The 14586-nt window shown below is 43.5% G+C and overlaps 2 protein-coding genes across 2 annotated transcripts; both read right to left on the bottom strand.

Moving 5' to 3' along the window:
• Window positions 1-649: 649 nt before the first annotated feature.
• Window positions 650-8995, bottom strand: LOC144299460 (nebulin-like). Its single transcript, XM_077874973.1, has 8 exons — window positions 8776-8995; window positions 7997-8102; window positions 7796-7900; window positions 4442-4548; window positions 2775-2975; window positions 2366-2470; window positions 1652-1736; window positions 650-666 (listed from the first exon to the last, which is right to left on the bottom strand). The coding sequence occupies exons 4-8, from the start codon at window positions 4484-4486 to the stop codon at window positions 650-652; spliced, it is 453 nt and encodes a 150-aa protein (XP_077731099.1). The 5' UTR covers window positions 4487-4548; window positions 7796-7900; window positions 7997-8102; window positions 8776-8995.
• Window positions 8996-9920: 925 nt separating this feature from the next.
• Window positions 9921-13720, bottom strand: LOC144299459 (nebulin-like). The gene is made up of 6 exons (XM_077874971.1): window positions 13580-13720; window positions 12164-12268; window positions 11953-12057; window positions 11013-11120; window positions 10126-10233; window positions 9921-10027 (listed from the first exon to the last, which is right to left on the bottom strand). Exons 1-5 carry the CDS (start codon window positions 13718-13720, stop codon window positions 10213-10215), a joined length of 480 nt encoding a protein of 159 aa, XP_077731097.1. The 3' UTR covers window positions 9921-10027; window positions 10126-10212.
• Window positions 13721-14586: the final 866 nt, after the last annotated feature.

Genomic DNA, 14586 nt, shown 5'->3' with positions numbered 1-14586 from the left:
GGGAGATCCAGGAGTAGGAATAGTATCAGAGACATCAAAGAGCAAATGTTTTTCAATATTCAGTACAGGAGAGTGACATCAAAGAGGGAAACCAATGTTGCCTGAGCAGGTAACACCCAAAAGGGATATTAAGTACGTGAGTGGAATCCAGGTCTTTCTCTTCTGAATTCCAACAGTAATTTCTAGCCCTTTCTCTTACTACTAGTAGTCCCTTATGATTATGTGTCTTCTCTTTGTCATCTTGGTTTTAAGTTGTTTGAGAAAGGTTGGCTTTCTTTCTCCCTCGTATCTTGTAAATGTAAATGCAATGTTGCTCTAAGAATGCCCATTGCTTGCGTGGTGTAAGAATCCCACCAACCAGGAGGGAAGACAGACTGTGTACTGTTTGGGTTTTTTCTTTGTTTTTTAACTCAGGTGAATGGAATAGCATTGACAACTGAGAAGGTCAGGCTGAGATAAAGCACAAGCCAAGGAGGTTTCTGCAAAAGCCAGTGGCCTGGCCCTCGGAGGCCGCCCCTTAGACTTCTGCTGCCCCCTGCACTGGGTTCTCACTGCTCACCTCACTCTGGAGCTTGTGTGCATGAAGGGCCCATCCAGTTCCATGGTTTTCATAGTTGCAGCCACCTTGCCTCTGACGCTATCCATGTAGTCATGGTGGTAGATGGCCTGTGTCAGATAGAAGAGGGGTCAGCTGATTCTGATCACAGCAGCATCATTGGAAAGAAGCAAAGTAAATGGAAACCTAAGTCTCTCTTAAAGGAAGGAAGGAAGGAAGGAAGGAAGGAAGGAAGGAAGGAAGGAAGGAAGGGAGGCAGGGAGGGAGGGAGGGAGGGAGGGAAAGGGGAAGGGGAAGGGGAAGGGGAAGGGGAAGGGGAAGGGGAAGGGGAAGGGGAAGGGGAAGGGAAGTAGGTAGGTAGGTTTCCCTTTGCCTCAACAACTGATCCATCATTGTCTTGTCCACAGGCTCGCAAGTGGCATGTGGACCCCGCAGCATGAGAGAAGCAGAGGACATGGCTCAGCAAAGGGAGGGAACAGCGGCTATGGTACGGCTCTAAGTTTCAAAACAATGGGTTTTTACATTCTAACTCGCTGGTGGGATTTGATATTTACTTACTAATTTGCGGGCTTAGTTAAAAGAAAATAAAAGAGCAGCCATGTGCTGGCTCTGCCCCCCAAGTCAGAGAGTGGATGTGGCATGGGGCCGAGGTTTGGGCACCGGGCCTTCCCAGACCACGGACGAGGGGCCCCACGAAACCCACACCGCTCACTGCACGGCCTGCCCCCTCCTCACCCTGCCATGACCAGCTCTAATTTTCCAGAGGGCTGACCAGCAAGATACAACTGCTGCTCTTGACACGAGGCCTCAAAAAACAACTTTAAAGCAAAAAACTCTAAAACACTGAGTATTCCATAGTTATAGCATTTCTACCTCCACCTTGGGAACTGATTGAACACACCAGGTTTTAGGAAATATGAGCAGAACCATAAGTACTATCTAGGACACTAACTCTGGTCTCCCAGTTAGCAAAAGCCACTTACTTTTTCTTTTCTTTTTTTTTTTTTTTTGCCACTTCTGTTTGAGTGGTGGCCCCATTTATTACTGTCCACACGACTTCCCCACGGGGACTTACATCACTCAGTTGTTTCCCACTTTTCACAGCCTGCACATAGACTTGTGTGTCTGTGACTAACTTGTAGCCATTCCTGGTCTTCTGTGTGTGAGATTTGTACTTGATCTGCCAAGAGGAATAAAAGAAGCCTGTGGTAGACCGTTTACGGTTCTAGAAATTGCTGCTTTCATGGAGGGTTTGGTTGCTTTTAACTCATGACATTTACTTTCATTAGCACATATTCAATCGACCAGGAGGCATTTGAATTTTAGGACAATCTGCATAATCGATGCTTATAGTCCTATGGAGCTTCTAGAGCCTTCTAGCAGGCTTGACAACTGCTCTTCTAGGAACATTTACGCATTTTTACTGAAACCTTTATTACAGTGTTAATTTGCTTAGCAAATTCTCTCTTTATAAATAGGTCCTGTCTATAGCGTCACAAACACCTCACAAGTGAGATTTCCCTAATAGGAGAATCATGTGCTTGATAGATCTGAAATAGTCCAAATGTAGAGAGAGGTTCCAGGGAAGGACAACAGGACAGCTCGACCGTGTTGTTGAATAGAGAGCTACGCGCATTCCAAGAAACAGCCGTTCCCTGCTCCTTAGCATTCTTCTCCAGATCAGCCATCCTCAACACCATTTAAGACATAGCTGGTCTGTGACAATGTACATAACTCCCCCTTTGACTTAGACTACGTAGAAAAGGAAATACACTTTAAAAAAAAAACCATAAGATAGGGCAAACTCACATGGTTACATAGAACATAAGCATGCTTGGCATGAAGAATTTCAGGAATGTCCGAGATGTAGCATCCAATGCCCTTTAGCCAGTTGAGGTCATCCTTGTATACAATCTAAAGATTGCGGTGGATAGAGGGAATTAGAAAAAAGAAACTGACCGTAACTCAAACACCAAAAACACAGACACCCAGTGGGCCTGGGAGGACTTTATCGAATGACATTCGAAAGGTGTTATGCAATGAGGCTGTGGGTGCCGTGAAAACACTGGCACACAGAGCCCTGCTTCCAGGGACAGACCCATGGGTACAGAGGACAGCAACGCTGGAAGAAGGCCAGGGTACATGCAGGTGGGTCTGCTTCCCCTCAGGATGGGCATGTGGAGCCAGCGCGGGGGACCTTCACAAGCAGTGGGCTTACGTTGCTGTAGATCTGATCTGTGACTTTCCTGATGTGGCTGTTGACTTGCAAGTCAGGGTGGCAAATCCACTCACAGAGGTGTAGGCAGTAATCAATCTCACTGCCTTTCTTCTGAGATTCCTTAGCAGTAACCATCTCCACCATGTCAGGCACGATGTGGATTCTCATCTTGTTCTTTTCATAAACTGATTTATATAGGCGCTGGGAAGATAAAATAATATGCCAATTATGTAGGAAATTGTGCAAGGTCTCAAGGCAATCTGGTTCTTAAATCCTTCTTATACACCAGAGAAGTCGAGGTAAAGAATGTATGGCAATCAGGTGGGATCTGGTAAATATTAAATTAATTCCGTATACTGTCTAACAAAGTCTTTTACTAAATACGCATCTCTAGGCCAGAAGGCATTGAAAAATTTTATTGGACCACTAGCATTTAAACGAATGGAATAGAATTGAAAAGATCAGAGTGTATTGCCTTTAGTTTGGCAGTACATAGTCTTCTGTCATATGTCAGAAGGAAGTCACATAAACGTCAGCTGTGTGTGTGTGTGTGTGTGTGTGTACTTGATACAACATTCTCACTGGTAAAAAACAGGGTTTGAGAAATACTGATCTAAAATGCTATGTAAGGGACGCCTGGGTGGCTCAGCAGTTGAGCATCTGCCTTCGGCTCAGGGTGTGATCCTGGGATCTGGGATCGAGTCCCACATCGGGCTCCTTGTGGGGAGTCTGCTTCTCCTTCTGCCTGTGTCTCTGTCTCTCATGAATAAATAAAATCTTTAAAAAATAAAATAAAATAAAATGCTATGTAAAAGGTTCACAATTAAGAGGTAAAAGTCTCTAAAGGAGGTTAACTTCTGAAAGAGAACTAGCTTCTTAGGACTGCAATGAAGGTTATAGGTAATTTTACAATAAAAGGCTTTACTTAAGAACATTCTGGGCATAAAGGGTTGAAGTTCATAAACTTTTTTTTAATATATTTTTTATTTATTTATGATAGTCATACAGAGAGAGAGAGAGAGGCAGAGACACAGGCAGAGGGAGAAGCAGGCTCCATGCACCGGGAGCCCGACGTGGGATTCGATCCCGGGTCTCCAGGATCGCGCCCTGGGCCAAAGGCAGGCGCCAAACCGCTGCGCCACCCAGGGATCCCCGAAGTTCATAAACCTTAATACGATATCTAGATAGCTCATTGTAATTTTAGATTTTCTTTTACAATATACACAAACATATAATATATAAAACACATGTGGATGGAACTGGAGGGGATTATGCTGAGTGGAATAAGTCAATCAGAGAAGGACAAACATTATATGGTCTCATTCATTTGGGAAATATAAATAATAGTGAAAGGGAATTAAAGGGAAGGGAGAAGAAATGGGTAGGAAATATCAGAAAGGGAGACAGAGCATGAAGACTCCTAACACTGGGGGTGGTGGAAGGGGAGGAGGGCGGGGGGTGGGGGTGAATGGGTGGCGGGCACTGAGGGGGGCACTTGACAGGATAACCACTGGGTGCTATTCTGTATGTTGGCAAATTGAACACCAATAAAAAATAAATTCATTAATAAATAAATAAAACACATGAATCAGTAGAAAAATTCTAGGAGCGGAGAACTGGGGAAGGTAGAGGGTGGGTGAGAGGCCATCACAATGCACTTGACTTACATTGCTAGCCAGATGCTTCTGGTTCTTAGCATGCATCAGGGACATGGTACTGGTAGGCAGGATGTAGCTGGTGGCTTCACTCCATCCCAAGCTTCCTTGTACAGGTTCTACAGGGGTTATAAACCATTTTGTGAGTACAGAAAATGCACTCTGGTTGGATCTTTAGAAGGGGATTTTTCCTGTATCTTTTTTCAGACACTGCTTAACAACCCCTGATCTTCATACTCAGCAGGACCCAAGTCCCCCTCAGTAAATAATGGGTTTAATGCTGTGACCATAATTTTCTGGTCCATTATTCTGTTCTCTTCCATAGTACTTATTTCAGTTTGGCAGTTATCATGGAGCACTGCATCTTGACAACAGTGGTGAATGTATGAATATGCATTTGTACAGCTATAGTACTGTAGGCCACAAAGAGTGACATTTTACTGTATGGAAACGAAAACAAAGTTTTTGACGCTGTGTTCCTTTGCTCTAGGTCTAGGAATTCCTGAAGGGTGAAAACCACTAACTTAAAATCTATTTATCCTATCTTACATTTTTGTAGCTAGTGGGAGCTCAAGAAAGATTTCCACTCCTAGGTATTTATTTACTCAAGAAAACAAAAATTACATATGCACAAAAACCTATACTCAAATGTATATAGCAGCTTTATTCATAATTGTCACAAACTAGATACAATCCAGGTGTCCTTGGACTGTGAATGAATAAATTGTGGTATATTCATACAATGGAATATCACACTCTGCAATAAATCCAATAAACTACTGGTTTTTACAGCAATGTGTAGAGTACACATGTGGATTTTACTAAGACAAAGAAACAGACCTGACGGCTGCAGACTTCATAATCCCATTTGCAGGACATTCTGGAAAAGGTTTTTCAAAGTTTGTTTCTTTAAAAATAGGTCCAGAAAATGCTTCTATGGGTCTCAAAGAAGGAAAAGGAAGAGGGTAATTTTGAGGTGATAGATTTTCTGTGGCTTCACTGGGGTGAATACATGACTTTGCATTTGTTAAAAGCCATAGTCCAGAGGCACCTGGGTGGCTCAGTGGGTTAAGCATCTGCCTTCAGCTCAGGTCAAGATGAGCTTGGAGAACGCTGCTCAGAGGGAAGTCTGCTTCTCCCTCTTCCTCTGCCCCTCTTCCTGCTCATGCTCTCTCTCTCTCTCTCAAATCAATAAAATCTTGTTTTAAAAAACATCCTGTAGTACTATATACTACAAAGAGTGATTTACTGTGTGTAAATTAAAACAGAATCAAGCTGAATGGGGAAGAGGACGCCAATGGAATAGAAATCATAACAAATAAACCTAACTGTGTTACAAATGCATAACAAGACTATGCTGAAGGAAGTGAGTTAGAAAACAATTTAGTTTATTTTTGAAAATGGTATTTTGACTCATTAAGCTATAGACAAAAATAACCAATAAGATACTGTAGTTACTACATTTGTTTCTCACAGGAATATGGGTTAGCAATTCTCAAAACTATGTGCCGATAAAAGTTGAACAAATAGGAGCGCCTGGGGGGCTCAGGGGTGAGTGTCTGGCTTCAGCCCAGGGCGTGACCCTGGGGTCCTGGGATCGAGTCCCGCATTGAGCTCTCCGCAAGAAGCCTGCTTCTCCCTCTGCCTGTGTCTCTGCCTCTCTCTGTCTCATGAATAAATAAATACAACCTTTAAAAAAGTTGAACAAATAAGCAAACATGTCATAGGTAATGAGGGCCAGGCTTTCTAGGAAAAAAAAAAGCCACAAGTTGGAAAAATAAAAGATAGAAGTCTAAAGTCTGTAGTGTTGAATGATATAGGAAGCATCAATAGGAACTCATGGTTCAAAGCACACATATAATTAGACAAATATAGAAATAAATACTGATATGTATGCATATAGAGGTTAGTATCCATAATATATTTCTAAGCTCTGTCCATAGAAGGGTCCCAGCAGCAGTGAGCACGCCTAGTGCTGAGATTTTTGCCTTTGAAATGCCAATCCTTAATACATAAACCAGGGCTCCTTGGAGAGGGGGTATCTGGAGCAGGTAAATACAAGATGAACATCTTGTGGTGCCAGAATGTAAGGAAGCACTCAAAAACAATGACAGAGTATGTTAAGTTCTTATAGGAGCCACCCTGAAAGGCACCCAATGGGGAAAGGTGAAATGATTTGAGCAACAAAATAAATAGCAGTATTAGACTACATCACGTAGAAGAAATTAAATATCCATGAGTTCAGATATAATTACTTACTGATACAAGTAAAAAAAAAAAACCCAAATGGTAGGAAGAAAGAGTGGTTTCTTACCGAAGAATTCCAATTGATAAATGTAGGAGGGATGAAAAAAAAAAAACAGAAAATCACCAATAGGCATATTTTATACTAAAAGTTGTTTCAGGCAAGACCCATCAATAGATGGTAAAATACATGAGAGAACATTTGAAGAGAAACAGGCTATCTGCAAAGTCCCAAAATATCTCCCTCCATGATATGTATTAACAACAAAGGGAAAAATCACGACATTACAGTAGAGAAGCTCAGCAGCCAGCCACCTAACCAAGTCACCACGTTCAACATCACCAGTTACCGGCATCACGTCCCACCTGCCATGATGCCGGAGAGAAGCTTTTGTGTTAAACTCGCCAAAAATGGACTGTCTTGATCCAATCATAAGAAGACATCATATAAAACCAAATGGAGGGGCATTCCACAAAATAACCGGAAAGTATTCCTCAAAAGTGTTACAATCAGAAAAAGACAAGGGAAAACTGAGAAATGATCAGATTGAAGAAAGCTAATGAGTCATATGAATTAAATGCAAAATGGGATGACAGGCTGGCGCCTGACATAGAAAAGCACATTAGTGGAAAAACCCTGGTGAAATCTGGATGAAGTCTGTAAGTTACACTGCAACAAGGTTAATTTAGTTTCCATGATTGTATTACAGACAAAACTATGCTGGAATTCTCTGGACTCTTTCTGCAAGTTTTCTGGAAACCTAAAAGAGTTTCAAAATAAAGTTTTAAAAAGTTTGTTGAATTAACCAATTCAGAGGAGACAAAAAAAAAGTGTCTTTGTAGGCTGTACGCCCCTTGTCCCTGGAGAAGCCAGGGAAGGACAAGTCCAGGGTGAGGGTAGCCTAGTTTCAACAGTGCTCACCTGCAATAAGGAAGGAGCTCCCAAATCTGTGCCAATGCACAGCATGGTGTGATATTCCACTTCGGGCTCAATGAATTGTCACTAGGACTACTGAGGAGATAAAATAGGAAACTGGAAGTGCCTGAAAAAACCTGGGCGGTAAGGTGCTTATCCCAACTATTCCGTTATTGTCTCCAGGGAAGAAGAGAAAAATAACTCACTCTGCTGTAAAGATTCTTCAGGTTCTTGGTTCTGTCATAATCCACTGTTTCTAGGACTGTTGTATCTTTGTCCTTAATCTGATGATAATTTTCTTTACATTTCACCTACACACAAAAAAGATGGGTTATTCTTTTCTGCTGTTCAAAAATACAGAAGGACAGGAATGGCTTGTGTCGGGAGAGAAGTCCAAGAAGACGCACCTCACTGGCATTAATGCCACTTTGAAGAGCAGTCACCTAAAGTGGTGTATCTGTGACCAGGTTCTAATTCTGCAGATTTTCTTTACCTGCTGCCATGTACCCGTATCTGTAAAGAAAAACCAGGCACCGGAAATGGTAAAATACACGTCTGCCATCAGCATGAGCAGTTTGTGCCAACTTAGATGAGCCTTTACTTCATTCTGGGTTCCTGCTTTAATACTAACAGAGACACAGTCGTTCTGTGTTCCTGCCAACTTTGTAGGGTTGTCAAAACCTGGCTCTTTGCCAGATCTTCTTCACCATTTTGTTGCCTTTTCCATGCATGCACCCCCATCCCTGAGTGCCTCAACCGTCCGTGAACCTGCCCTAGGAGAGCTAAACCATATCCTGGGGACATTTTCCAAATATCTACTTTTTTACTTCAGAACTTACCTCCCAAAGGTCAAAGCATGCATTTGCATTCTACTCTCTGCAGGCTAACCTAAGCAACTTCCGTATAGATGCTTGAGGGTGGTTCACTCTGAAACACCTCACAGGAAACGTTCTGGGTAAACCTCAAATGCTTAAACCCCTGGAGAGACCAAAACCGAGAAGGTCCCACACCAGAGCAGGTCACCAGGAGAGGCTGTATCAGGCAGGGGCCTCTGGTTTCTGTGGCTCACGTACTGTTAGAGCAGCTTTCTCTAACCCGGGCACAGGGCTGGCCTGGTTGTCACCCCACTGAAAGCACCACGATTTCACTGATCCACAGAGAGCCAGTCCTTCTGGGAAGATCTCACCTGACTCTGGAGATCACAGGATTTCTTGGCCTGGAGGATCTGAGGCATATCCCAAATGTAGCATCCCATGCCTTTCAGCCGATTCAAGTCATCCTTATACACGTTCTGCAGGAAAGAAGGGATGATGAGAGGTGACAGGTACTAACTGAATTTACAATCGGGCATTTTGATAATTTCCCATCAGCCATTGGCTGTGCTGAGTGCTTAGCAGTCATAGGGTGGGCCCCGCACCAGCTGGAGGGCTTTCCCGCTCCGACCTAAAGAAGCCTAGGAGGAGAGGAAGAGCTAAAGTTTTGTCTGGAGTAAAAAACAGGTTAAATATTTAACACAGGGGTCACATGGCTCAGAGGGGATTCTCACACCAAAAAGTGGTTACGCGTGCCACTGTGCTTTAAAAAGCAGTACAATTTATGAAAACGGGGACACGTGGAGCATAGGGGGCCAAGACACGGTTGAGTGAAGGTGTAACTAAGTCAAGCTGCAGAAAGGGCATCGTACATTGCTCAGGATGTCCTGCATGCTGTGGGCCCGAATTACGCCGGGTTCTTCCGGGAGAGACATCCACTGGTGGAAGTAGTGTTGGTACTCTAGGTCACGGAGGATGTACTGACAGTGTTTGGCCAGCCCGTGATTCATCATATCGATGGGGATGTGCACATTTGCTTTGGTATCCGCATAATCTCTTCTGTAGTTCAATTAAGCCCCCTTTTTTTAAAGACAAAAAGAAGGATTAAAATGTTAATTATTCAGATCCATCTCTCTCGGGGTCTTATCCCTAGTATAGATCAGTACCTTTAGGATGAACAAAGGCTAAAGAAGATACTTTTTAAATAGATTCTTCATTCCCAATGTCCCTTCCTTTCAAAACACAGGGGTAAGTAGTCACCTTGTTGCTTTCTCCTTTTTCCAAACACAGGTACTTCACTGTGGGTTTGGAAGTGCAGAAGGGAAGGAAAGGGAGGAAAGCCCATAGTTACCAATGGTAACTGGCAGGGGTGGGGATGAATCTCAGGGAAGGAATGACTCCTTCCTCACCACCCCATGCCTCTCTCAACCGAAGAACGGGTCACAAACAGACCCCCTAATAGCACCCTCCAGGGTACAAATCCTCCGTCACAGTGAGCTTTGCTTTGCTTACTGCACTACTCGTCTTTTGGAAATCCAGGCACTGGACCACACCAGGGAACTCACTGATTTCTTTTCCAGCCAGGTAGTGGCCCTTCTGCTTCTCATATGTCTCTTTGTATTTAAGCTGTGAAGTAGGCACAACTTAGTTGAGAATCTCTGGGATTTTTGGACCAGCTCCCCAGAGAAGACTCTTAAATGCACAGAGGAAAAACCACCACTGACCTCGCTGTTCACATAGTTGGCATGCTTAGCTCCCACGATGGGAATGTAGCGCCTATGCAAGGTGCAGCCGTAAGCGTTGGTCCCTTCTCAAGCCCCTTTGTACAGTATCTGGAACAAAGGAATATGTGTCAGCAAGTTTGCAGTCAACTTCCTTCAGGTATTGCTAAAAAGAAAATGGTAAAACCAAGGTAAAATATTTATGTTTAAAGGCCAAGAGCCCTTACTGCGTCTACCTAAGAGTATGGGAGAATCTTCTATCTTACTGCAGATTGAATCTACAAACACCAGGGTGTTCTAGGACATCTATAACAGAGAATAACTGTATTTAAAGTTATGGTAAAAGTGGAAATACATTTTCACATAGGTAGAGAATCACCAAAGACTGCTTCCCATTGGGCATACACACAGACACAGGGCACGCGCGCACACACACACACATCATCCTTAAATCAGCTGAATTAAATTAGTCTTCCGTCTGTTGGCTGGAGATATTTATACATGACTGCCAGAGAGGGACTGGCCTTTCCTCTCTTTTCCCTGTTAGTGGGTGTTCAGTCCTCTGCGCACCTACAGCTGGTATAGCACCTGCTACCTTATTATCTATTTGCCTGTCCATCTCCCTCATTGGCATGGGCTCCTGAGGGGCTTCTCTTACTGAGTGTTAGCCCCGTAGCACTTCCTCCAATGCCTGGCCCATTACTGGAGCTCAAAAAGAAAAATACCAGCTGAATAAATGCTACTTCTAATAAACAACAGCAGTTATTTCTAAGAAGATTAAATGCAATGATAGGTCTTTTAAGTTCAGTTGTTCACAAAATCAGCCAAGAAGATGAATTAAGAGCTTAAAATTAAGAACTGAGTTGTAAATCAAATAAAATAGAACTTACAGTACTGTAGAGTTTTCTCATGTCTTTGGAGTGGGTGATATATGGTGTATCTGGAGAAAATAGATACTTGCCCTTCAATACTTTATTAAATGTTTCTTTATGTTTTACCTAACAAGAGAAAACAAGACAAAACCAATCCACATCTTTGGTCAATATAAATGCATATTTAAAGTTTCATAGTTTCGGGGCAGCCCGGGTGGCTCAGCGGTTTAGTGCCGCCTTCAGGCCAGGGCATGATCCTGGAGACCCGGGATCGAGTCCGGCATCGGGCTCCCTGCGTGGAGCCTGCTTCTCCTTCTGCCTGTGTCTCTGCCTCTCTCTGTGTATCTCTCATGAATAAATAAAATCTTTAAAAAAAAATAAAAAAATAAAGTTTCATAGTTTCTACCCAAAAAGATAATAACCAGTCTACATTTGGAGATTTAAAACAAACTAATTGGTTAGATTTCAGTTCATTTTGCCTAATACAATAATTTGGACAAGAATATGGATGCTTTTTAAAAGAAGAAATGGGTAGGAAATATCAGAAAGGGAGACAGAACATGAAAGACTCCTAACTCTGGGAAACAAACTAGGGGTGGTGGAAGGGGAGGAGGGCAGGGGTTGGGGGTGACTGGGTGACAGGTACTGAGGTGGGCACTTGATGGGATGAGCAATGGGTGTTATTCTGTATGTTGGCAAGTTGAACACCAATAAAAAATAAATTTATTATTTAAAAAAAAAAATAAAACCTGCATTCTCACTCTGAAAAAAAAATGTTCGTACAGTACATCTCTTACTAGGGACTTTAAAGACATGCCCACCAGAGATGATCTTCTAGTTTCCTGCCCCACTGTCCATTTTCTTACAAGCAGTTACCTGGAGGTGAGCAAATGCAGTCAATGACACACAATGAACTCCCCAGTCCATGCACACATCACTATACACAAAGAAAACTTACATCACTTTGACTGACTGAGTTAATCTTCACCAAAACAATCTCTGGAGGATCCACCACACTTGTGAAGTTAGGACAGTTGTCGAGATCAGCCTTCTTGTATTTTATCTGCAAGGAAACAGAGATGATTAAGACTGGTCTCCTTCCAGTGGGTACCTGCCCCCACATGACAGGCAAGGCGGCCAGGCATTAGGTAAGAACAGGGTTTGTGTACCTGATTCACCATTTCCTGGTTCTTCGTAACCCTCACGTAGTCCACAGAGTCCACGGGTATCCAGACAATGCCACGGAGCCACTCCAGGTCAGCCTTGTAGACATCCTGAGAGCAGGAAGAGAGATACAACGCAGGCATAAATGACTCAGGCACAGGATTCCAGACTGTAGGTCTGAAGCAACTTTTTCAGGAGCTTTTTAAGGATTTCCCTCTAGTGACTGTCATCTCTTGATGCAATCATGATTTCACCTGTTCACCAGAGAGGTATCCTGTGAGCCTATTATTATGAGCAAAGTACTGTACTAGGTGCTTTCAGAGATAAGTACAAAGGAATCTGGTGTGAAGAGAAGTCCTTTATAAGTGGAGAGTGTAACAGCAAGAACACTCAAGGGCTATGGGAGCTACGGGCAGGGAGCCATTGTATCTAGCATTGAGTCCAAGGAAGGGTTTTACCAGGGAGGGTGGGTTTTTAGAAGGATTTATATTTAATTACTTGGTACGTGGGAAATTTAGACTAACTACACAAAGGAAGTGATACAACTAAATGCTCCTGTATGGTAGAGTAGGGGACACATGCCCCTGGCCAGGCCTAGCTCTCCCCCTCCCCACCCCACATCAACCACAATGGAGCTGCTGATCTGGTTAAATGTCCATGACCATCGTTCTGCTGCAGCAACAGGGAGGTGGCAAGTTCAAGCTCACCACCTGGTGGCAGGCAGCCTCTGATTTCCTGTTTCCAAAGTGGTAATGAGAAGACCAGGTGGGTTAGCTCCAGGGTATGTCTGAGCATCAGGTCGATGCATGGAGTTTCTGTTCCTTAGGAACTGCTGGCGGCAGCTACACGTCTGGGCTCAGGCCTCACTGCAAGGTGGCCTAGGTCATGTATTCTCTTCCCTACCCTCACCCAAAGCTCTGTGCAAGCAGATTCTGGGCCCTCAGGTAGTTTATCAGGATTTTGTTTCTCTTTTGCTTTGATTCTTTGCAAGCAAGTCCTACATCAACGCCTGAAGAAGAGACGCTTGGCAAAGGGCATACCAAGGTCTTTGCCTACACTAACTACAACCCCCATTTACTCTCCATTCTCACCCCAAGCCATTTATTATTTTAAATCAGCTGATAATCTCCCAGGCCAATGTGAGATGTTCGTGATGTCAAAGATGATGCAAAAACAAAAAAAAACAACCAATGAAAAAAATTGGCTTTGAACGATACTCGGAAATAAGTCGTCAAAAAGGCAAAGCTGTCAATCACTGCTCCTGGTTTTTCTCTACAAAAGATTCAGCCTCAGTTCCCTTCTGGGAACAAATTCAGTATTTATGGCTCAAAGTTTCAAAGCCCGGTGCTTCCAGAGTACTGCCTGTAACTCTCTGAGTACACCATACATTCCTAGGTCATTAAGAAACAAAAATTACTTACATTGCTCTGTAGGTCAGAGGCTTTCCTTGCCTGGATAATGTCATTTTGGTCAGGATGACACATCCATTGGTGCAGGTAATTACGGTAATCAATATCACTGACGAGGTCCTGCCCATGCTTGGCAGCCAACACCGACACCATATCAGTGGCTATATATTGATCTTGGCCTTTGTTTTATGGTAGTCCTCTCTGTATAGTCTGTCATTCTGAATCTGGCCTGTGCGCTCAAACCAAACCAGTTTAGGATCATCTCTCATCGTCGAACACCAACATAATGACCTCTTTGTTTTACATGTTCAGCTTTGTAGTTCAGCTGGTGGGAGAAAAAAAAATAGAGATTCCATCGGTTGTGACAAGCTCTCAAGGAAAAGGGGAGCTTGAAACATCAGCACACACAGCCCCTCAGCCTTTTGTCACCTGCCTCCCCGAGAATAAAGAACAAAAAGCACTGACATAATAAATATGAAGAAATACAGATTTAAAAGTAGGAAAAATACATTCGTTTTCTAATTCTGCCTATGTTTTATTGGAAAGCTTAGAGATTTTAAGGAAGTGAGGGAATAGAAGAGAGTAAACACTCAGACCATAGCTTTTAAAGAAGCCAACAAAACAAACACTCTCAAAGCCCAGAGAGGACCAGAAGGGTAGAGGACTCCAAACATCCCCAGGCCTCCTAGCTCCAGGAGCCCCCAGCGTGCGCTCCTAGAAGGATAAATGACCTCGCTCTGAATGTCACCAGAGTGATGGGCGTGAACAAATGGTACGCGTCTAGAGGCAAAATGTAACCCGTAGCCCGTAGCTTTTTGTTTCTCCCAGCCTTCCTTGTAGAGATAGTAAAAGACAGAGAGCCACAACAGAGCTTAACCTAAGGAGTCAGAAGGGCGCTGGTCATGTGCATACATCTCCCCACTGTTACATTCCGGTCCTCGGTTCCCCCGCCCAGGAGTATCAGGCATCTGGCTGAAACCCATACCTGGTCCAGCATCTGGGCTGTCTCCTGGGCAGTG

This window comes from Canis aureus, chromosome 27 (assembly GCF_053574225.1).
Source record: "Canis aureus isolate CA01 chromosome 27, VMU_Caureus_v.1.0, whole genome shotgun sequence".
Classification (NCBI taxonomy): domain Eukaryota; kingdom Metazoa; phylum Chordata; class Mammalia; order Carnivora; family Canidae; genus Canis; species Canis aureus.
Note: the sequence above shows the minus strand (reverse complement) of the source record. Positions and strands in the feature narration are given on the sequence as shown.

Coding starts and splice junctions, on each gene's coding strand:
- LOC144299459 (XM_077874971.1), bottom strand. CDS start 13,720: ATGGTGTCGGTGTTGGCTGCCAAGCATGGGCAGGACCTCGTCAGTGAT. Junction 12,058..12,163: donor ACCAGGAAATGGTGAATCAG/GTACACAAACCC, acceptor GTTTCCTTGCAG/ATAAAATACAAGAAGGCTGA. Junction 11,121..11,952: donor ACTCAGTCAGTCAAAGTGAT/GTAAGTTTTCTT, acceptor TTCTCTTGTTAG/GTAAAACATAAAGAAACATT.
- LOC144299460 (XM_077874973.1), bottom strand. CDS start 4,486: ATGTCCCTGATGCATGCTAAGAACCAGAAGCATCTGGCTAGCAAT. Junction 2,471..2,774: donor CAGATCAGATCTACAGCAAC/GTAAGCCCACTG, acceptor CGCAATCTTTAG/ATTGTATACAAGGATGACCT. Junction 1,737..2,365: donor CTTATGTTCTATGTAACCAT/GTGAGTTTGCCC, acceptor TCCTCTTGGCAG/ATCAAGTACAAATCTCACAC.